Consider the following 21,757-nt stretch of genomic DNA (forward strand, 5'->3'; position numbering starts at 1 on the left):
TCCGACGTCGCCCTACGGTAGTGCATGTCAACAGATTTCCTGGTGACGCTTCCTGATTCATACACCTTATGGCTGTATCGCTGTTGTGGAAGTAAGGACCAGACTCTGTACAGGATCTCTCAGCCTTAAGCCCACCAGTTTACCATGTGATGGACTTCTAATCGTTGACAATAATAATATATTGATCTTTATTAGTACTATGATGGTGCTTCTAATCTGTGTCTTGATAGCTGGGCTTTGGGGTCAAGGTCCTTTAAAAGCCCGCTCACTGCCTACATACCTCAGCCTTTATTTAAATGAGACCCAACCATTAAATTTCTTCTGGCGAAAAGAAATTTGCCCTCAGTGGGATGAATTCGCTATAATCACTTCTACTAATTTGTAGTCTACCGTGAACTGAGATTCGTGAATGATCATGCCTTGTGGCACCATTGTTATTTAAAAGAAAAAATCCTTGGCTGCCTTCTACTGGTCACCCTCCTTGGCACTCTCGTTCGTCCGTGTTGACGTCCAAGACAGTTTAAGAAGTGTCTTCTGTTTTGTTTTTCAGTTCTCCTCGACGAGTTGTTGGTATCTCTATGTGCTTGTCATATGCTTACGGTACTGCATCTCCTTCTGAATGGTGGATCATATGCACTCAGTCCTTTGGAAAACACAGGAAAAATCCCAGTAAAAAGTAAGCTTTACGGTGGCAATAATTGCCGTTAAAGGACAGCCCGCCTTGTTTTTTTAACTATTATTTACTTATGTTCTCTTTTCCAGTTCTCCTCCAACGAATACATCTCTGAGCTATCTCTGGGTACTGTATCTCTATGAATGGTGGATTGTAGGCACAATTTCAATCCTTAGACAAAGCACAAACACAAAATAACTTTTTTCTTTGTGGCACCAATAATACGACTTGGTTTTGCCGGCAATGGTGACTGATTGCTTACCCCAATTTGCTTTTCATACAAATTATTTACAACCTTCCGCAGTCACTGTTATTACTGTGGACTGTCTTATAATACTACACTCTGGTCGGCCTTTGGATGATCAATCACATCTATAGGCACAACTCATTAAAAAAAAAATCGGATAAATCTTGTCGCTATGTCAATGAGTTTGTGGTTGTATGCCTCCCGACTAGAACTGTACCAGTCCGGTGGAGGGAGTGATTTTAAATACAATCGCGAATAATGTTAAAAATCTACATCAGTTGCATTCATCTCACTAAGACGTCACCATGTGATCTTTCGTAATCACTGTCAATTTCTTACCTTCAACAAAAGTGAATGCAACACCCTTTATTATGAAGCCTTTGACCCGCTAATCGGCAATTATTCTATTAAGCGTAACACATATATACGCGTTAGGTATTCCAGTTTTTCTCAAAGTCTGTGTTAGTCTGTCACTATTAACTAGTTTTTGACTTGTTTTAATAAGGTTATTCAAGAAGCCAATGATAATTTTATTCATTATTTTTCCTCACCACACATTCTACATTTACTCATTATTCACTCCTCCTCCTTATTTCCTCTGAATTACTCGTGTTTATTCTGGGTTCACATTACCACCTGCTGTCGGATCAATTATTGCAGATAGATCGAACACCAATACACAGATGCTCCAGACCCCCCACCAGAGCCAGCCACCCACGCCCGCCACTCCCGTCACCGCCTGCGACTCACCCCAGATTCCCTCGATCACAGCACAATTGTCACCCGCAGTCACAGGTCGACGTATCAAGAAAGTGCAGTGCGGAGAACGAGACACTACCCATTACTAGTGAGTCATAAAAGGAGGGAGGAAGAAAGGAGTGAAGTGGAATAAGGAGATGGAAGAAGAGGAGGAAGATAGTGAAATAGACGAATGAAAAAAAAGATGTAATAAGGGAAAGAGTTTATCAATTGATGAAAAGAGAACAATTGGTCTCTCTCACATAATACTAAAAAAATATTACAAGAATATTATAATCTCCTTGCTCTACGTCCCTTTTACGAACTCCTTCTTTACTTCCTTTTGTGGTTGACCACCAACCTGAATCTTACCATGAAAGTTCAACACATGAGAGTAAGAATTGGTTAGGTGAGTGTTAGAGTGGTCAGGTTAGGTTGAGTGGTGTTGAGTGGTCGGATAGATTTGAATGCTAGAGTGGTCAGGTTAGGTGGATATTACAGTGGTCAGGTTAAGTTGGGTAAGTGTTAGGTGGTCAGGTTAGGTTGGGTGGTGTTAGAGTGGATTAGGTAAGATTGGGTAGAGTGATAGGGTGCTCAGGATAGGTTGGGTAAGTGTTAGAGTGAGGTTAGGTTGTGTGAATGGGGTGAGATTAAGGTTGGGTTGGGTAAGTGTTGGTGTGGTAGGTTGGGTTGGGTAAGTGTTAGAGTGGTCAGGTTGGTTTGAATGGGAGTGTTACGGTGGTCAGGTTGGTGAATGTTAGAGTGGTCAGGTTTTGTGAGTGTTAGGTGGTCAGGTAGATTGGGTGAGTGTTAGAGTTGTCAGGTTGGGTTGGGTGGTGTTAGGTGAGATCAAGGGGTGGGTGAGGAGGTTAGGTGGTCAGGTTAGGTTGGGTAGAGGTGTTGGGGTGGTTGGGTTGGGAAAAGTGTTAGATTGGTCGTTGGGTGGTGTTAGAGTGGTCGGAGTTGGGTGGTGTTGGAGGTGGTCGGGTTGGGTTGGGTGGTGATGAACAGCAAGGTTGGGATTTGGGTAGGGTGTTGGTGTGAATTAAGGTTAGGTTGGGTAAGGGTGTTAGGGGGTGGTCGGGTTAAAGTTAGGTGAGTGTTGTTAGGTGGTCAGGTAAGTTAGGTATTGATTGGTGCTCAGGTTAGGTTGGGTAAGTTTTAGAGTGGATGGGTTTCGTGAGTGTTAAGTGGTCAGGTTGGGTGGTGTTAGAGTGGTCAGGTTTGGTGAGTGTTAGAGTGGTCAGGTTAGGTGACTGTTCGAGTGGTCAGGTAGGTGAGTGTTAGAGTGGTCAGGTTAGGTGAGTGTTAGAGTGGATTAAGGGTGGGTGAGCTGTTAGAGTGGTCAGGTTGGGTGAGTGTTAGAGTGAGTTAAGGAGTAAGATTGGGTGAGTGTTAGAGTTTGGGTTAGGTTGGGATTTGGTGTTAGGTGATTCAGGATTGGGTGAGTGTTAGAGTGGTCAGGTTGGGTGGGTGTTAGGTGGTCGGGTTAGGTTGGGTAGGGTGTTAGGTGGTTGGGTTGGGTAAGTGTTAGATCGGTCGGGTTGGGTGGTGTTGAGTGGTCAGGTTAGGTGGTGTTAGGTGGTCAGGTTGGGTGATTGTTGGGAGTGGTCAGGATGGGTGAGTGTTAGAGTGGTCGGGTTGGGTGAGGTGTTAGGTGGTCAGGTTGGTGGGATGTTAGAGTGGTCAGGTATTTGAGTGTTAGAGTGGTGGGTTAGGTGATGTTAGGTGGTCAGGTTGGGTGAGTGTTAGAGTGGTCGGGTTGGGTGAGTGTTAGAGTGATGCGTTAGGTAGTGTTAGAGTGGTGGTTGGGTGAGTGTTAGGTGGTCGGAGTTGGGTGGTGTTAGAGTGGTCAGGTTGGGTGGTGTTGGAGTGTTCGGGTTAGGTGAGTGTTAGAGTGGTCAGGTTGGGTGGTGTTAGGTGGTCGGGTTGGGTGAGTGTTAGAGTGGGTCGGGTTGGGTGAGGTGTTGGGGTGTTAGGTTGGGTGGTGTTAGGTGAGTCAGGTTGGGTTGGGTGAGTGTTAGAGTGGTCGGGTTGGGTTGGGTGTGTTAGAGTGGTCGGGTTGGGTTGGGTGAGGGTGTTAGAGTGAGGAGTTGGTAATGAGTGTTGGGAGGGTCAGGTAAGATTGGGTAGAGTGATAGGGGTGCTCAGGTTGCTTGGGTAAGTGTTGGAGTGAGTTGGGTTAGGTTGGGTGTTAGGTGGTCAGGTTGGGTTGGGTAGGGTATTTAGGTGGTCAGGTTGGGTTGGGTGAGTGTTAGAGTGGTCGGGTTGGGTTGGGTGGTGTTGGGGTGGTCAGGATGGGTGAATGTTAGAGTGGTCTGAAGTTGGGTGAATATTGCAGTGAGTCAGGTTGGGTTGGGTAGAGTGTTAGGTGGTCGGGTTAAGGTTGGGTGGTGTTAGGTGGATTCAGGTAAGATTGGGTAAGTGATAGGGTGCTCAGGATGGGTTGGGTAAGTGTTAGGTGGTCAGGTTGGGTGAGATGTTGGGGAGTGAATTAAGGTTGGGTTGGGTAAAGTGTTGAGGTGGTCGGGTGGGTTGGGTAAGTGTTAGAATGGTCAGGTTGGGTTGAATGGGTGTTACAGTGTTCAGGTTAGGTGAATGTTAGAGTGGTCAGGTTTTGTGAGTTGAGTGGTCAAAGTGGTTGGGTGAGTGTTAGAGTTGTCAGGTTAGGTTGGGTGAGTGTTAGAGTGGTCAGGTTGGGTGAGTGTTAGAGTGGTCAGGTTGGGTGATTGTTAGGTGGTCAGGATGGGTGAGTGTTAGAGTGGTCAGGTTGGGATGGTGTTAGAGTGGTCATGTTAGGTGAGTGTTGGAGTGGGCAGGTTGGGTGAGTGTTAGAGTGGTCTGGGTTGGGTGAGTGTTAGAGTGGTCAGGTTGGGTGGAGGTGTTTGAGTGGTTAGGTTGGGTGAGTGTTAGAGTGAGATTGGGTTGGGTAAGTGTGCAGTGGTCGGGTTAGGGTTGGGTGAGGTGTGGTGGTCAGGGTAAAGATTGGGTAGAGTGATGGGGTGCTCAGGGTTGGGTTGGGTAAGTGTTAAGTGTTCAGGTTGGGTTGGGTGAGTGTTAGAGTGGTCAGGTTAAAGTTGGGTGAGTGTTGGGGGTGATTAAAGGTTGGGTGAATATTAGAGTGGTCAGGTGGGTTGGGTAGAGTGTTGGAGAGTGGTCAGGTTAGGTTGGGTGAGTGTTGGGTGGTCAGGTTGGGTGAGTGTTAGAGTGGTCAGGGTGTGGGGTGTTAGAGTGGTCAGGTAAGATTGGGTGAGTGTTAGAGTGGTCAGGTTGGGTGAGTGTTAGAATGGTCAGGCTAGGTAAGTATTAGATCGGTCGGGTTAGGTGAGTGTTAGAGTGAGATCGGGTGGGTTGGGTAAGTGTTGCAGTGGATCAGGTTAGGTTGGGTGAGTGTGAGTGGTCAGGTAAGATTGGGTAGAGTGATTAGAGTGCTCAGGTTGGGTTGGGTAGAGTGGTGGGGAGTGGTAGGTGGAGTTGGGTGAGTGTTAGAGTGGTCAGGTTGGGTGAATATTGGGGTGGTCAGGTTGGGTTGGGTGAAGTGTTAGAGTGGTCAGGTTAGGTTGGGTGAGTGTTAGATTGGTCAGGTTGGGTGAGTGTTAGAGTGAATTCGGGTGTAGTGTTAGGTGGTCAGGTAAGATTGGGTGAGTGTTAGAGTGGTCAGGTTGGGTGGTGTTGGAATGGTCGGGCTAGGTAGTAGATCGATTAGGGTTGGGTGAGTGTTAGGTGGTCCGGGTTGGGTGAGGTGTTAGGTGGTTGGGATGGGTGAGTGTTAGGTGGTCAGGTAAGATTTGGTGGTGTTAGAGTGGTCAGGTTGGGTGGTGTTAGAGTGGTGGGTTTGGTGGGTGTTGGGGTGGTCAGGTTGGGTGATTGTTGGGTGGTCAGGATGGGTGAGTGTTGGGTGGTCAGGTTAGGTGAGGTGTTAGGTGGTCAGGTTGGGTGAATGTTAGAGTGGTCGGATCGGTGGTGTTAGAGTGGTCAGGATGGGTGACTGTTAGGTGGTCAGGTTAGGTGAGTGTTTTAGAGTGGTCAGGTTGGGTGAGTGTTGGGTGGTGCGTTGGGTGAGTGTTGAGTGCGTTGGGTGAGGTGCTAGAGTGGTCAGGTTGGGTGAGTGTTAGATTGGTCAGGTTGGGTGGGTGTTAGAGTGGTCGGGTTGGGTAGGTGTTAGAGTGGTCAGGTTGGGTGAGTGTTAGGTGGTCAGGTTAGGTGGTGTTAGAGTGGTCAGGTGGGTGGTGTTAGGTGGTCAGGTTGGGTGGTGTTAGAGTGGTCAGGTTGGGTTGGGTGAGTGGGGTGTAGGTTGGGGTGAGTGATGGTTGGGTTGGGTAAGTGTTAGAGTGGTCAGGTTGGGTTAGATGGTGTTAGAGTAGTCAGGTAGATTGGGTAAGTGATAGGAGTGCTCAGGTTGGCTTGGGTAAGTGTTAGAGGTGGTCAGGTTGGGTTGGGTGAGGTGTTGGAGTGGTCGGGTTAGGTTGGGTAAGTGTTAGAGTGGTCAGGTTGGGTTGGGTGAGTGTTAGAGTGGTCAGGTTGGGTTGGGTGGGTGTTAGGTGGTAGGATGGGTGAATAGGTGAATTAGGTTGGTGAATATCAGTGGTCGGGTTGGGTTGGGTAGAGTGTTGGGTGAATTCGGGTTGGGTTGGGTGAGTGTTAGGTGGTCAGGTGAGATTGGGTAAGTGATGGAGTTAACCAGGATGGGTTGGGTAAGTGGTAGGTAGTTCGGGTTGGGTGAATGTGGGTGGTCAGGTTAGGTTGGGTGAGATGGTGGTCAGGTTGGGTTGGGTAAGGGTGTTAGAATGGTCAGGTTAGGTTAGATGGGTGTTACAGTGGTCAGGTTAGGTGAATGTTAGAGTGGTCAGGTTTTGTAGGTGTTAGAGTGGTCAGAGTAAGATTAGGTGAGTGTTAGGATTTGTCAGGTTGGGTTGGGTGAGTGTTAAGTGGTCAGGTTAGGTGAGTGTTAAGTGGTCCAGGTTAGGTGATTGTTAGAGTGGTCAGGATAGGTGAGTGTTAGGGTGGTCGGGTTGGGATGAGTGTTAGAGTGGTCATGTTAGGTGGTGTTAGGTGGGCAGGTTGGTTGGTGTTAGGTGGTCGGGTTGGGTGGTGTTAGAGTGGTCAGGTTGGGTGAGGTGTTAGAGGTGGTCAGGTTGGGTGAGTGTTAGAGTGGTCCGGTTGGGTTGGGTAAGTGTTACAGTGGTCGGGTTAAGGTTGGGTGAGTGTGAGGTGGTCAGGTAAGATTGGGTGTGATGGGGTGCTCAGGTTGGGTTGGGTAAGTGTTAGAGTGGTCAGGTTAGGTTGGGTAAGTGTTAGAGTGGTCAGGTTAAAGTTAGGTGGTGTTAGAGTGGTCAGGTTAGGTGAATATTAGAGTGGTCAGGTTAGGTTGGGTAAGTGTTAGGTGGTCAGGTTAGGTTAGGTGAGTGTTAGATTGGTCAGGTTAGGTGGTGTTAGAGTGGTCAGGTTGTGTGGTGTTAGAGTGGTCAGGTAAGATTAGGTGAGTGTTAAGTGGGTCAGGTTGGGTGGGTGTTAGAATGGTCGGGCTGGGTAGGTATTAGATCGGTTAAAGGTGTTGAGGTGGTCAGGTTGGGTTGGGTGGGGTGTTACAGTGGTCAGGTTAAGGTTAGGTGAGTGTGAGAGTGGTCAGGTAAGATTAGGTAAGTGATAGAGTGCTCAGGTTAGGTTGGGTAAGTGGTAGAGTGGTAAGGTTAGGTTGGGTGAGTGTTAGAGTGGTCAGGGTTGGGTGAATATTAGAGTGGTCAGGTTAGGTTGGGTAAGAGTGTTAGGGTGGTCAGGTTAGGTTGGGTGAGTGTTAGATTGGTCAGGTTGGGTGAGTGTTAGAGTGGTCAGGTTGTGTGGTGTTAGGTGGTCAGGGTAAGATTAGGTGAGTGTTAGGTGGTCGGGTTAGGTGAGGTGTTAGAATGGTCGGGCTAGGTAAGTATTAGATCGGTCAGGTTAGGTGAGGTGTTAGAGTGGTCAGGTTAGGTGAGTGTTAGAGTGGTTAGGATAGGTGAGTGTTAGAGTGGTCAGGTAAGATTTGAGTGTTAGAGTGGTCAGGTTAGGTGAGTGTTAGAGTGGTCAGGTTGGGTGAGTATTAGAGTGGTCAGGTTTGGTTCGTGTTAGGTGGTTAGGTTGGGTGAATGTTAGAGTGGTCAGGTTAGGTGGTGTTAGGTGGTCAGGTTGCGTGAGTGTTAGGTGGTCTGGTTAAGTTGGGTGAGTGTTAGAGTGGGGTAGGTTGGGTGGGTGTTAGGTGGTCAGGTTGGGTGGTGTTAGAGTGGTCAGGTTGGGTGAGTGTTAGGTGGTCGGGTTAGGTGAGGTGTTAGGTGGTCAGGTTAGGTGGTGTTGAAAGTGGTCAGGTTAGGTGAGTGTTAGAGTGGTCAGGTTAGGTGAGTGTTGGCGTGATCAAGTTAGGTGAGCGTTAGAGTAGTCAGGTTGGGTGAGTATTAGAGTGGTCAGGGTTGGCTAGTGTTAGAGTGGTCAGGTTTGGTTAGTGTTCAGTGGTCAGGTTAGGTAAGTGTTAGATCGGTTGGGTTGGGTGATGTTAGAGTGGTCTGGTTGGGTGAGTGTTAGAGTGATCAGGGTAGGTGGGCGTTAGGTGGTCAGGTTAAGTTAGGTGAGTGTTAGGTGGTCAGGTTGGGTGAGGTCATGGAATTGTTGGGTTAGGTTGGGTTGGTGTTAGGTGTGGTCAGGTAGATTGGGTGGGTGTTAGAGGGGTCAGGATGGGTTGGGTGAGGTGGTCAGGGTTGGAGGTTGGGTAAGTGTTAGAGTGGTCGGTTAGGTTGGGTAAGTGTTAGAGTGGTCAGGTTGGGTTAGGTGAGTGTTAGAGTGGTCAGGTTGGGTTGGGTAAGTGTTAGAGTGGTCAGGTTAGGTTGGGTAGGTGTTGGAGTGGTCAGGTTGGGTTGGGTGAGTGTTAAAGTGGTCAGGTTAGGTAAGGTGTTAGAGTGGTCAGGTTGGGTGAGGTGTTAGGGTGGTCAGGTTGGGTGAGTGTTAGGTGGTCGTTGGGTGAGGTGTTAGGTGGTCACGTTGGGTGGTGTTAGAGTGGTCAGGTTAGGTGAGTGTTGAGGTGGTCAGGATAGGTGAGTGTTAGAGTGGTCAGTTTGGGTGGTGTTAGAGTGGTTAGGTTGGGTGATGTTAGAGTGGTCAGGTTGGTGAGTGTTAGAGTGGTCAGGTTAGGTTGGGTGAGTGTTAGGTGGTCAGGTTAGGTTGGGTGGTGTTAGAGTGGTCAGGTGAGGTTGGGTAAGTGTTAGAGTGGTTGGGTTGGGTAAGTGTTGATGTCAGGTTAAGGTTAGGTGGAGTGTTAGGTAGTCAGGTAAGATTAGGTAAGTGATGGAGTGCTCAGGTTAGGCTTGGGTAAGTGTTAGGAGTGGTCAGGTTAGGTTAGGTGAGTGTTGGAGTGGTCAGGTTAGGTTGGGTGAGTGTTAGAGTGGTCCGGATTGGTGAATATTAGGTGGTCAGGTTAGGTGAATATTACAGTGGTCGGTTAGGTGGGTAAGTGTTAGAGTGGTCAGGTTAAGGTTAGGTGAGGTGTTAGAGTGGTCAGGTAAATTAGGTAAGTGATAGAGGTGCTCAGGATAGGTTCGGTGAAGTGTTAGAGTGGTCAGGTTGGGTGAATATTAGGTGGTCAGGTTGGGTTGGGTAAGTGTTAGTGTGGTCAGGTTGGGTTGGGTAAGTGTTAGGGGTCAGGTTAGGTTAGATGGGTGTTACAGTGGTCAGGTTGGGTGAATGTTAGAGTGGTCAGGTTTTGTGGTGTTAGAGTGGTCAGGTAAGATTAGGTGAGTGTTAGAGTTGTAGGTGGTTAGGTGAGTGTTAGGTGAGTAAAGGTAGGTGGTGTTAGAGTGGTCAGGTTAAGAGTTAGGTAAGTGTTAGAGTGGTTGGGTTTGGAAAGTGTTAGATTGGTCGTTAGGTGGTGTTAGGTGGGTCAGGTTAGGTGAGGTGTTAGAATAGTCAGGTTAGGTGATTGTTAGAGTGGTCAAGAATGGGTGAGTGTTAGGTGGGTCAGGTTAGGATGGTGTTAGAGTGGTCAGGTTAGGTGAGTGTTGGTGGGCAGGTTGGGTGAGTGTTAGAGGTGGTCAGGTTGTGTGAGGTGGTGGGTGAAAGGTTGGGTGGGTGTTAGGTGGTCAGGTTAGGTGAGTGTTAGAGTGGTCAGGTTGGGTTGGGTAAGTGTTAGAGTGGTCAGGTTAAGGTTAGGTGATATCAGCAGGGTGAGTGTTAGAGTGGTCAGGTTAGGTGAGTGTTAGAGTGGTCAGGTTAGGTTGGGTAAGTGTTAGAGTGGTCAGGTTAAGGTTAGGTGAGTGTTAGAGTGGTCAGGTAAGATTAGGTAAGTGATAGAGTGCTCAGGTTAGGTTGGGTAAGTGGTAGAGTGGTCAGGTTAGGTTAGGTGAGTGTTAGAGTGGTCAGGTTAGGTGAATATTAGAGTGGTCAGGTTAGGTTGGGTAAGTGTTAGAGTGGTCAGGTTAGGTTGGGTGAGTGTTAGATTGGTCAGGTTAGGTGAGTGTTAGAGTGGTCAGGTTGTGTGAGTGTTAGGGTGGTCAGGTAAGATTAGGTGAGTGGTAGAGGTCAGTTAGGAGTGTTAGAATGGTCAGGTTTGTAAGTATTAGATCGGTCGGGTTAGGTGAGTGTTAGAGTGGTCGGGTTAGTGGAGTGTTAGAGTGGTCAGATAGGTGAGTATTGTATTTGTTATGTTAGAGGGTTAGGTTAGGTGAGTGTTAGAGTGGTCAGGTTAGGTGAGTATTAGAGTGGTCAGGTTTGTTAGTGTTAGAGTGGTTAGTTAGGTGAGTGTTAGAGTGGTCAGGTTAGTGAGTGTTAGAGTGGTCAGGTTAGGTGAGTGTTAGAGTGGTCAGGTTGTGAGAGGATGTCAGGTTAGGTGAGTGTTAGAGTGGTCAGGTTGGGTGAGGTTGGCGGACTGTTAGGTGAGCGTTAGAGTAGTAGGTTAGGTGGGAGTATTAGAGTGGTCAGGTTAGCTGAGTGTTAGAGTGGTCAGGTTGGGTTAGTTCGAGCACTTAGGTAAGTGTTAGATCGGTCAGGTTAGGTGAGTGTTAGAGTGGTCTGGTTAGGTGAGTGTTAGAGTGATCAGGGTACGTGAGCGTTAGAGTGGTCAGGTTAAGTTAGGTGAGTGTTAGAGTGGTCAGGTTAGGTGAGTCATAGAATTGTAAGGTTAGGTTAGGTTAGTGTTAGAGTGGTCAGGTAAGATTAGGTGAGTGTTAGAGTGGTCAGGATAGGTTAGGTGAGTGTTAGAGTGGTCAGGTTGTTGGGTAAGTGTTAGAGTGGTCAGGATAGGTTAGGTGAGTGTTAGAGTGGTCAGGTTAGGGTTGGGTATGTTACAGTGGTCAGGTTAGGGTTGGGCAAGTGTTAGAGTGGTCAGGTTAGGTTAGGTGAGTGTTAGAGTGGTCAGGTTAGGTAAGTGTTAGAGTGGTCAGGTTAGGTTATGTGAGGTGAGAGGGTGGGAGGTTAGGTGAGTGTTAGAGTGGTCAGGTTAGGTGAGTGTTAGAGTGGTCAGGTTAGGTGAGTGTTAGAATGGTCACGTTAGGTAAGTGTTAGAGTTGTAAGGTTAGGTTGGGCAAGTGTTAGAGTGGTCACGTTATGTGAGTGTTAGAATGGTCACGTTAGGTGAGTGTTAGAGTGGTCAGGTTAGGTTTGGTTAGTGTTAGAGTGGTCAAGTTAGGTGAGTGTTAGAGTGATCAGGTTAGGTGAGTGTTAGAGTGGTCAGGTTAGGTGACTGTTAGAGTGATTAGCTTAGGTTAGGTGAGTGTTAGAGTGGTCAGGTTAGATGAGTGTTAGAGTGGTCAGGTTAGGTGAGTGTTTAAGTGGTCAGGTTAGGTTAGGTGAGTGTTAGAGTGGTCACGTTAGGTGACTGTTAGAGTGGTTAGCTTAGGTTAGGTGAGTGTTAGAGTGGGCAGGTTAGGTGAGTGTTAGAGGGTCAGGTTAGGTTAGTGAGTGGTCAGGTTAGGTGAGTGTTAGAGTGGTCAGGTTAGTGAGTGTTAGAGTGGTCAGGTTAGATGGTGTCTGTTAGTGAGTGTTAGTGATCAGGTTAGGTGAGTGTAGAGTGGTCAGGTTAGGTGAGTGTTAGAGTGGTCAGGTTAGGTGAGTGTTAGTGTCGTCAGGTTAGGTGAGTGTTTGAGTGGTCAGGTTTGGTGAGTGTTAGAGTGGTCAGGTTAGGTGAGTGTTAGAGTGGTCAGGTTAGGTGAGTGTTAGAGTGGTTAGGTTAGGTGAGTGTTAGAGTGGTCAGGTTAGGTGAGTGTTAGAGTGGTCAGGTTTGGTGAGTGTTAGAGTGGTCAGGTTAGGTTAGTGTTAGAGTGGTCAGGTTAGGTGAGTGTTAGAGTGGTCAGGTTAGGTGAGTGTTAGAGTGGTTAATCTTAAAGTGAGATAAGCATGAGGTTTATTCTTCAGGTGATCTGGTGAAATCTTTCACAGAAAATATATTTTGTTTTTAGGATTACTTTTAAGGTCACACCTGTTATGAGGTATGAAAATATATTGTGGTCGACGTGATCATAGTATTATATATATTGCTATGGTGGATTTAATTTTCATGTATTTAGCAGCGGGTATAATCATATTATTTAGGGCTATTGGACTGTCAAGACTAATTATTCTGGCTGGGAGTGTTGGGTTTCAGTGCACAACTATATACAGAGTAGATACACAAGTGAATAAATATACACGGTCATACTGTACATAGAGACGTGTATAAATATCAGGAAGGACTTACACAATGTTTGTGATATAGAAAAGATCTATACAACGGAGAGAGAGAGAGAGAGAGTGAGAGAGAGTTACCATTGCTAACACTGCCTCATCCTACAGGTCGTGGGTACAGTGAGGAAATCGCAGGGAGCCGTGGTGCCTCCTGCTACCACAGCGAGAGTGTCAACATCCATCACCACCCCCTTACCCGCCGCCGCTCCTGCCAAAGTCAGAGCCTCGACCTGGAGAACTACCGCTCCGCCACGCCCCTCCTGCAGGACGGTGTCCCTCGGGGACGTAGCCTCGACAGTACCTCCGTCAGCAGTCTTCGTCGTTCCCCTACTGCGGGACCCTCTTGGGCGGGCGGGGATCCCTTCTGCACTACCCCAGAGCTTCGGGTATCTCCAACACCCCCGGAGACCACCAGCCATCACTCCCATCCCCACGCTATTGCTCTCCAGCGCCAGGAGACCGTAGACGATGCCCTCCTGCCCGTCCCATACGCCACATTGATGGAAGAGGAGCTCGAGAATGAGGTTTAATATGCCTTGTCATCTACAGTGGCTCTGTAGAACCCTTAAGTGATCTTCAGTAGCGTAAAGTGATGCTAGAGACTGGTGATTATCCCTAAGTGGCCTGGTTGTGTTCTCTGGATCTTGGAGGAGCCAGGTAAAGTGTGCCACTGCTGGGAGAAGGACAACTTGGGTCTTGAAAATTGTATTGATTGCAAGTTACGACACCTTGTTTTTTATAAACTCTGGAGAGTTTAGAAATTCACAAGAGACCCTCATATGGTTTTAAGCTGGTTTTGAATGTCACCAAATAGTTTCAGATGTCGACCCTGAACACTACAGTGATTTGACAACAACTGAAGTTCAAAATATAAATCACAAACGCACAAGTTGCTTAAGGGATTATTTTAGTGGTTCAAAGATGGAACGATACTTTTGTGAGCCTAAGTGAGGTGAATATGGTATAAAATATTACTACTGTAATACCATATCAACTGTGAACATATAACCCTTCGAGGACGTTGATTTAGGCAATAACTCTTGAAGAGAGATGAGTTAAACCTCAATAAATTAAACGATCATCTTCAAGGGGTTAATTTGGCTTCAAATAGTCAGATAGATACAAAAGTTTGGTAGATGTGTTCCTACCCAATCCTGGTGAAATTTTCTTTATATAATTTAGTGATCTCGTAGAAGGTTCAGATTTAACAACACCTTTGTGGTATTTCGTGACAAGATAGTAGGAGTTTGTAGTTCTACAGACACAATGTTGACTCCCCAAGGCCAAACACATTCACAAAAAAGTATGGCGCCTACTTTGAACCCCAGAAATGACTCGTTAAGGTTTAAATGTGACAAATTTGGTGTTGTCTGAAGTAGAAACTGTATAAATCCTCGACCTTTCACTTCCTCAGGCTTCCTTAACTCCTGCATTTCTCTCTATCCTCTCCTTTACTCCCCTCATTTTGAATTCTTCCTCCCTCTATCTTTACAACTTTCCCTTTCAATCCTACCCTTCTTCGTCGTTCCTTCTTCCTCTGTCTGTCCCTCACCTCCCAACTTCTATCTCTCATCCTGCCTAGCCCAGTTCTTCATTCTGTTCTTACACTATACCTTCCTCCCTCTTTCTCGTATGTCTTGTTCTTTCTGCTGATTATTCCTTTTCTTTTCCTTTCTTCATCTTCAGTCAGTATTTTGTCTTGGTCGTTCCTGCCTGCAAAAGAATTACTATTACAAGAATACCAGAAATAGGATCACGTCATCATAATTATTTATTTTTCACGCAACCGACACAAACTACACCTTTTATAGCCCAACTTAAATTAACCTAACCTAACCTGGCTTAACTAGAACTTACCTTACCAGACAGCACAAAAATTAAACCTAACCTAACTCAATCTTACGTAACCTTACCTTGCCTTACCTAACCAATACAATCGTAGAATTCTTAGGTTAGGTGGGAGTAGTATAGGTTGGGTTAAGCTAGGTTAGATTGGCTATGGCTAAGTTGGTGCCTCCTGAAATGTTATGGTATTAGCTAGCTCTGTTTGTGGCACTATTCTAGCACAGTGTGACTCGCCTTCCTCTGACAGCTTGCTAGTAAACTCTATGTTCTAAGAATCACAGTTTCCAAACATAAAACTTGATTTCGTGTCACAGATGTATCACAGTGTCACAATCTAGGGCCCCTCGGTGCAAGGCCTCAACAAAAATACATGAAGAGTGACTTATCTGCCAAAGGTGGGAATAATCCAAGCAGCTGGGGCAACAACAATAATTGTTTGACAAGGCATGTCATTATGTCTCCATTAAATTTATATAAAGTTTCACTTTCTACACAATTTAAACATATAGGCACAGAAATACACCATGAGCCACCATATTATTATACTGCTCTATTTTGCTACACAAAAGTATGTACATGTATTTATGTTCGACCTGTCTCAAAACGTAAAATATTTGAACACATCAACCTAGTTAAGTGGCATATAAAAATCCATTAGAAAGACAATGTTTGAAAATAATATGGTATTAACATAACTTGTCTATCAGTTAAAGATTAAATGTGTCATGTGGGAGATAAAACCTTTATAAATACTGAAGAAAAGACAGATATTTCCTCAGAAGGGTTTAAGGCTGGTGGGGATTAGAGCATCTGAAAGTCTACTGTATATTTGTGTGTTGAAAAAAATATCCGAAAACGCCTTTAAAACAAACAACATCACCTTGGAACTAGGATGATAAGGCAAGTTCGAATTTTTTTTATATGGAAACAAAGAAATGAGGTGAAAAAAAAAAAACGATAAAATGAGATTGATTAAAGTATGCGAAGAGAGTGCAATACGAGTGGGTGTTGTTTTGTTTTGTGAGGAGACAAGAATAGACTTCAAAACATGAAAAAATGAATAAAGAATGAATAAATATATATTTGTATGTGTATGTAATCTGCAAAACCCACTTTCTATACAACAATATGAAACACTCCCCCTCCTCCCCACAAAAAAAAATATATTTTATACAAACAAAAAATATAAATCAACTTTGTATCGAGAAGAGGGCAGGAGGAAATAATTTCTCCCCCTCTCAAGAAAATCTAAATCATTGTATCAAGAGTGTGATTCATTATCCCTCATCACAAGGTTGGTCTTTGTCACCTTCAGAGGGAGGGGAGGGGGGCACGTCCTCACTCATTTATTCATCAAAAGACCTCGTGTTCCCAATTTCAGCTGGTGGATCAGGTGCAGCGTCTCTGTGAACCCCACACACAACACAAGAACTTCCAATGAATCCATTTATCCACTATTGCACTGAGTTAGTGAGTGAGTGGGCTATTTGTTGTTGTAGTGAGTCACAGTTTTCCATGACTCACTCATCCAAACAAAAACATTGCTGACATGTATAATGATGGTGAGATAGGGGTTAAACTGTATATCACTAGAGCATAAGAATTATATTTAATACACTGCTTACTTGTAGTGCAGTATTATAAAAAAATAATGGAGGAAAATTAAAAAAAATAATATATACTTTATATGCATTACAGGTATATGAGTTTTAAGAAGTTGGTTGATAATCAAGGTCAATTTGTTTACAATGTCTGAATGCTGAACATTTTTTATTGAAATTCCCTTAAAGGATGTGGTGGGTGATACGGTTCCGGTCTTCGCTTTAACTGTGCTGAACTGTGCCGGGTGTGCTGAAGGCTGTGTGTGTATGCAGGAGTAACAGCAGTCGGTTTTAGGAGTTCGATCTGGTAATCAATATTTAATTTTCCACTGATAGGGTCATGGCCTTGTTCACACTATTACTTTAACCTAAAATAACATAACTTAAACTAACCTTCCTTAATCTAACTTAAACTAATCTAACCTAATGTAAATCAAATTCAAGGGTGGATCCAAAGGGGTCCTGAGGGTCCGAACCCCCCTCTTTCATCAGAAAATTTAAATACTTTTTCTTTATTGCAGTATTGTACTCAGGCATTTTTGTATAGTAAAAAGTAAATACTGTTGACCTCAGTATATCTCCTAATATCAAGTGCACATGGCTTCAAAATGGCCTAAAAATGACCCTGATATTGGTCAGCTGGGTGGACTCGCTTTGCTCGCCAAATTCTCCCACTCAAAACTTTTTGGATATTCCCAAGAAACTAGCTTACTTTAACCTAATGTTAACTGAACCTAATTTAGCTTAACCTAAAATAAAGTAACTTAGACTGACTTATCTTAGATTAACACAAACTAATACAATTAAATATAAATTAAATTTCACCTAAACTGATTTAATGTAACAATTCTTTTTTCTAATAAATTTCATACTGTAATTTAAAAGCTGATAAAGTGTGAAGTCATTCAGTATATTTTTCTTTCCCCTTCCGATATGTGTCCTCATTCTATGTGACTCACTTGTTACATTAGTTTAGGTTTTTTAGGTTAGGTTTGGCTAGATTGAGATAGGTTATGTTTTGTAGGTTAGGTCAGGTCAAGTTGTTAGGTTAGGTGCAATATCTATATATTCCCATACATGGCCAACCCCTTACTCAGCTCTAAAAAAATGTAAAAATAAAAATAAACATTCACACCTAAAGTATACCTTTGAAATGATAGAAAATAAAAGAAAAAAACAGAGATTAATGAGACGTCTTTACATAACAAAATGTCCTTAAAGTTTGTGAGGTGAGACCTGGGGATTAACTCTCTCATCTGAGGTTTAATTCCAGTCTCCAGGTTCTTTGGCTGTTACCAAGTTCTGGTGTTATGTAACTTGCATATCTACTGTACTGTATATCTCAAATTTTTCTCAATTACATTAAGGTATATATTCTTGTGTACTGTATTTTTGTGTGTGTGTAGTGAAGTGATGGTGATGTGTGGGGGAGTGATGTGTGGGGGAGTGATGTGTGGGGGGATGTGTGGGGGTGATGTGGGTGTGTGTGGGGAGTGATGTATGGGGGTGATGGATGTAGTGATGTGTGGGGGATGTGATGATGGGTATGGGGGTGTGTGATGGTGGTGTGTATGGGGGTGATGTGTGGGGGTGATGTGTGGGGGGATGTGATGTGTGTGTGTGAAGTGGTGGGGGGTGATGTGTGGGTGATGTGTGGGGTGTGTGGGGGTGAATGTGATGTGGTGTGAGTGAATGTATGGTGGTGGGGGGATGTGGGATGTGTGAGTGATGTATGGGGGGTGATGTGTTGTGAAGGGATGATGTGTATGGGGGTGAGTGTGAGTGGTTGTGAGGCAGTAGTGTATGTAGGAAGAGAGTGTGTGTGTGTGTCTGGGTGTGATGTAGAATAAGTGTGTGTGGTGCCAGTCACATTTGGAAAGTAACTATCTTTTACCAACTCCTGCTGTTTGCTATTGATATATATATATATATATATATATATATATATATATATATATATATATATATATATATATATATATATATATATATATATATATATATATATATATATATATATATATATATATATATATATATATATATATATATATATATATATATATATATATATATATATATATATATATATATATATATATATATATATATATATATATATATATATATATAGTATATATATAGCAAAAAACACACTTGAACAATCATAAACAACAACACAAACATATACTCACACACACACACACACACACACACACACACACACACACACACAGCAGCTCTCACTTCATGTTCAGGAATATTTTAATCAATATTGTGATAACTTCTATGAGTTACGCTGTGTCAAATAAACACGTGGTTGTATATGAACTAGTTTTATTATCCCACTTCAGCCTCACTAGCTACAGAGGAAGGTGGAGAGGCTGTCTTAATCGGATGGTGTGCGTGTGTGTGCATAATTGTTTACATCAGCATGTCTGTTTAAATGTTTAAATACTTCAGTGTTTTTATTTATTTTAGTTGGTCACATGGTCACCTGCGACTAAGTGATGAGAAGACGGAAAATTTGACAAAGAAAAACAATAAAACAGAAGAAACAACGAAAAGTGACCCCAAAAAGTATAATGAAGAATTTTGAATTATCAGATTTATTAACAGAATATTTAAACCAATTACAGCACCAGCATAAAAGTTATTGATAAGGAAGAAAGTAATTATACACCTTTTCACATATCCGTTGAGACATTGTTACATAACTATTTGACAAATTTCATAACCGAATGACAGAACACATAATTCACACACATATCGAATGACAATCTAAAATAACTGTTCGTTCATGCTAACGGAAGTGATTGACAGACGTGAACAATAAACCGACAGTCTACATATAGTTTGAGAATGTAACAATTGGAGAATGACATTCCACCAACAATTATTTTAGATTATCATTCGATGTGTTCTGTCATTCTGTTATGAAATTTGTCAAATAGTTATGTAACAATGTCTCAACGAATATGTGAAAAGGTGTAATGAGAGGTTAGAAAGGAAAGGAGAGAGATGGGGGAGCAACAGCATCACATTCGTCACGTGATCGACTGTCGGCCCAAGCGGCTAACGAGCCAATCGGTGGCATTTCAGTAAAACTGCAGTTTCGGACAATACGCCCGAGTAGTTGAGCAGTGTGTTTTTACGATGGTTTAGATAATTATAAGACACCTTTCTTCTATGATGTTTCTGTTGCAAATGACCTGAAATTGTCGAACCTAACATTCTAACCGGGGGGGGGGGGTCCTTCCCCCCTGGATCCCTCGGTATATTTAAGTAATTTGCGAGGGAAATGTCATAGAAGAAAGTTGTCTTATAATTGTCTAAACCATCGGAAGAACACATTGCTCAACTCGAGATCCATATTGTCCAAAAACTCCAGTTATACTGGCATTTCTAAGTTGTTGGAAGTTGAAATTATGTTTTTCCGATGGTTTTTGATGTGTTTTGAACGAATATGACCGTTAATCACACCAAACCTAACAAAACCTTGGTAGGGCCGCTGGGGACCCCTCCCTTGGGAGACCCCTTGGTGGCACTGCTTCTTTAGGGCCCTTAGAAGCGCCGTCGTGAGAGGCCCCTTGTAGACGCCGCCCCTGAGATCGCTACCCCTAGGAGGGTCCCTAGGAGTATCCCCCCTGGGAGGGTCCCTGTAGATGCCGTCCCTGGGTGGACCCCATGGGGCCATGCCCATGGGAGGGCCCCTGGGGTCGCCGCCCCAGGAAGGCCCCCTGGTGGCACTGCCCCAGGTAGGACCCCCGAGGACGTCACTTCCTTAGGACCCCTGGGGGCGCCGCCCCTCTCGAAGGGTTCCTGGGACCGACGCCTAGGTACGGCCCCTGGGAGGCTCCCGAGTGGCGCCGCTCCTGGGAGCGACGCCCTAGGTACGGCCCCTGGGAGGCTCCCGAGTGGCGCCGCCCCAGGGAGGCCCCCTGGAGCCGTCGCCCCTGGGAGGCCTCCGAGAGGTGCCGTTTCTTTAGAGCCACTGGAAGCAACGCCCCTGGAAGTGCCCCTAGGGGCTCCGCCCCTGGTAAGGCCCATAGGGGTGCCACTTCTGAGAGGGTCCCTGGGGGAGTCGCCCCTGGAAGGGTCCCTGGGAGGCCATGGGGGCACCGCTTCTGGGGCAGAATCCTACCGTATTTTAGGCGGAATCCTACCCTACTCTGGGGCGGAATCCTACCGTCTTCTAGGGCAGAATCCTACCCTAATCTGGGCCGGAATCCTACCGTCTTCTGGGGTGGAATCACACCTTATTCTGAGGCGGAATTCTACCGTATTCCGAGGCGGAATCCTACGGTCTCCTGGGGCAGAATCCTTCCGTATTTTAAGTGGAATCCTACCCTATTCTTTGGCGGAATCCTACCGTATTCTGGAGCAGAATCCTACCGTCTTCTTGGGCACAATCCTACCCTATTCTGGGACGGAATCCTACCGTCTTCTGGGGGGGGGGAATCCTACCGTATTCTGAGGCGGAATCCTACCGTATTCTGAGGCGGAATCCAACCGTCTCCTGGAGCGGAATCCTCCCGTATTCTAAGGCGGAATCCTACCGTCTCCTGGAGCGGAATCCTACTGTATTCTGAGGCGGAATCCTCCCGTCTCCTGGAGCAGAATCCTACCGTATTTTAGGCGGAATCCTACCCGATTCTGTGGCAGAAACCCACCTTATTCTGGGGCAAAATCCTACCGTCTTCTGGGGCAGAATCCTACCCTATTCTGGGACAGAATCCTACCGTCTTCTGGGGCGGAATCCTACCGTATTCTGAGGCGGAAACCTATCCTCTTCTGGGGCGGGATCCTACCGTATTCTGGGGTAGAATCCTACCGTCTTCTGGGGCGATATCCTACCGTCTCCTTAGGCTAAATCCTAGCGTATTCTGGGCTGAAACCTACCCTATTCTGGGACGGAATCCTACCTTATTCTAAGGCGGAATCCTAACGTTTGCTGGGGCAAAATCCTACCATATTTGGGGCGGAATCCTACACTATTCTAGGGCGGAATCCTACCCTATTCTGGAGCAGAACCCTACCTTCTTCTGGGGCGGGATCCTACCATATTATGGGGCAGAATTCTACCGTCTTCTGGGGCGAATTCCTACCATCTTCTAGGGCAAAATCCTATCTTATTCTGGCGCAGAATCCTACCTTATTATGGGTAGAATTCTACCGTTTTCTGGGGCACAATATTACTGTCTTTGGAGACAGAATCCTTACGTCTGCGGGCACAGAATCCAACCGTTTTCTGGAGCGATATCCTACCGTCTCCTTGGGCAGAATCTAGCGTATTCTGGAGCGGAACTCTACCATATTCTGGGGTGGGATCCTACCGTATTCTGGGGCAGATACTACCGTATCCTGGAGCGGAATCCAACTGCATTGTGGGCGGAATCCGACTGGGTTCTGGGTGCTGGCGCAGAATCCTATCGTTATCTGGAGCGATATCGTATCGTCTCCTTGGGCAGAATCCTAATTTTATTATGGGGCAGAATCCTACCCTATTCTGGGACGAGTTCCTACCGTATTTTGGGGCTGAATGCTACCGTCTTCTCGAACGGATTCCTTCCATCTTCTTGGGCCGAATCCTACCGTATTCTGGCGCTGAATTCTACCGTATTCTGAGGCAGAATCTTACCGTATTCTGGCGCTGAATTCTACCGTATTCTGAGGCAGTATCCTACCGTCTTCTGGGGCAAAATCCTACCGTATTCTGGGACAGAATCCTACCGTTTTCTGGAGCGATATCCTACCGTCTCCTTAGGCAGAATCCTAGCGTATTCTGGGGCATAATCCTACCCTATTCTGCCCCAGGAGACGGTAGGATTCCGCCTCAGAATAAGATAGGATTCCGTCCCAGATTAGGGTAAGATTCCGCCCCAGAATATGGTAGGATTCCGCTCCATAATACGGTAGAATTCTACCCTAGAATAAGGTAGGATTCCGCGCCAGAATACGATAGTATTTCGTAGA

At 45.4% G+C, this 21,757-nt stretch overlaps 2 protein-coding genes across 3 annotated transcripts in view; one reads left to right on the top strand and one right to left on the bottom strand.

Moving 5' to 3' along the window:
- Window positions 1-16,689, top strand: part of LOC121868822 — an 88,038-nt gene extending 71,349 nt beyond the window's left edge. For both annotated transcript variants that reach the window (XM_042369785.1, XM_042369786.1), the window contains one exon: window positions 12,444-16,689. In XM_042369785.1, coding sequence (XP_042225719.1) covers window positions 12,444-12,865 — 422 coding nt within the window. In that variant the 3' untranslated portion in view covers window positions 12,866-16,689. The remainder of the gene's footprint in view (window positions 1-12,443) is intronic.
- A 2,656-nt stretch (window positions 16,690-19,345) lies between these two features.
- On the bottom strand, window positions 19,346-19,831 carry LOC121868675 (galectin-3-like). Its single transcript, XM_042369512.1, has one exon. The coding sequence runs from the start codon at window positions 19,829-19,831 to the stop codon at window positions 19,346-19,348; it is 486 nt and encodes a 161-aa protein (XP_042225446.1).
- Window positions 19,832-21,757: the final 1,926 nt, after the last annotated feature.

Source organism: Homarus americanus, unplaced genomic scaffold, assembly GCF_018991925.1.
Source record: "Homarus americanus isolate GMGI-L3 unplaced genomic scaffold, GMGI_Hamer_2.0 scaffold30535, whole genome shotgun sequence".
NCBI lineage: Eukaryota > Metazoa > Arthropoda > Malacostraca > Decapoda > Nephropidae > Homarus > Homarus americanus.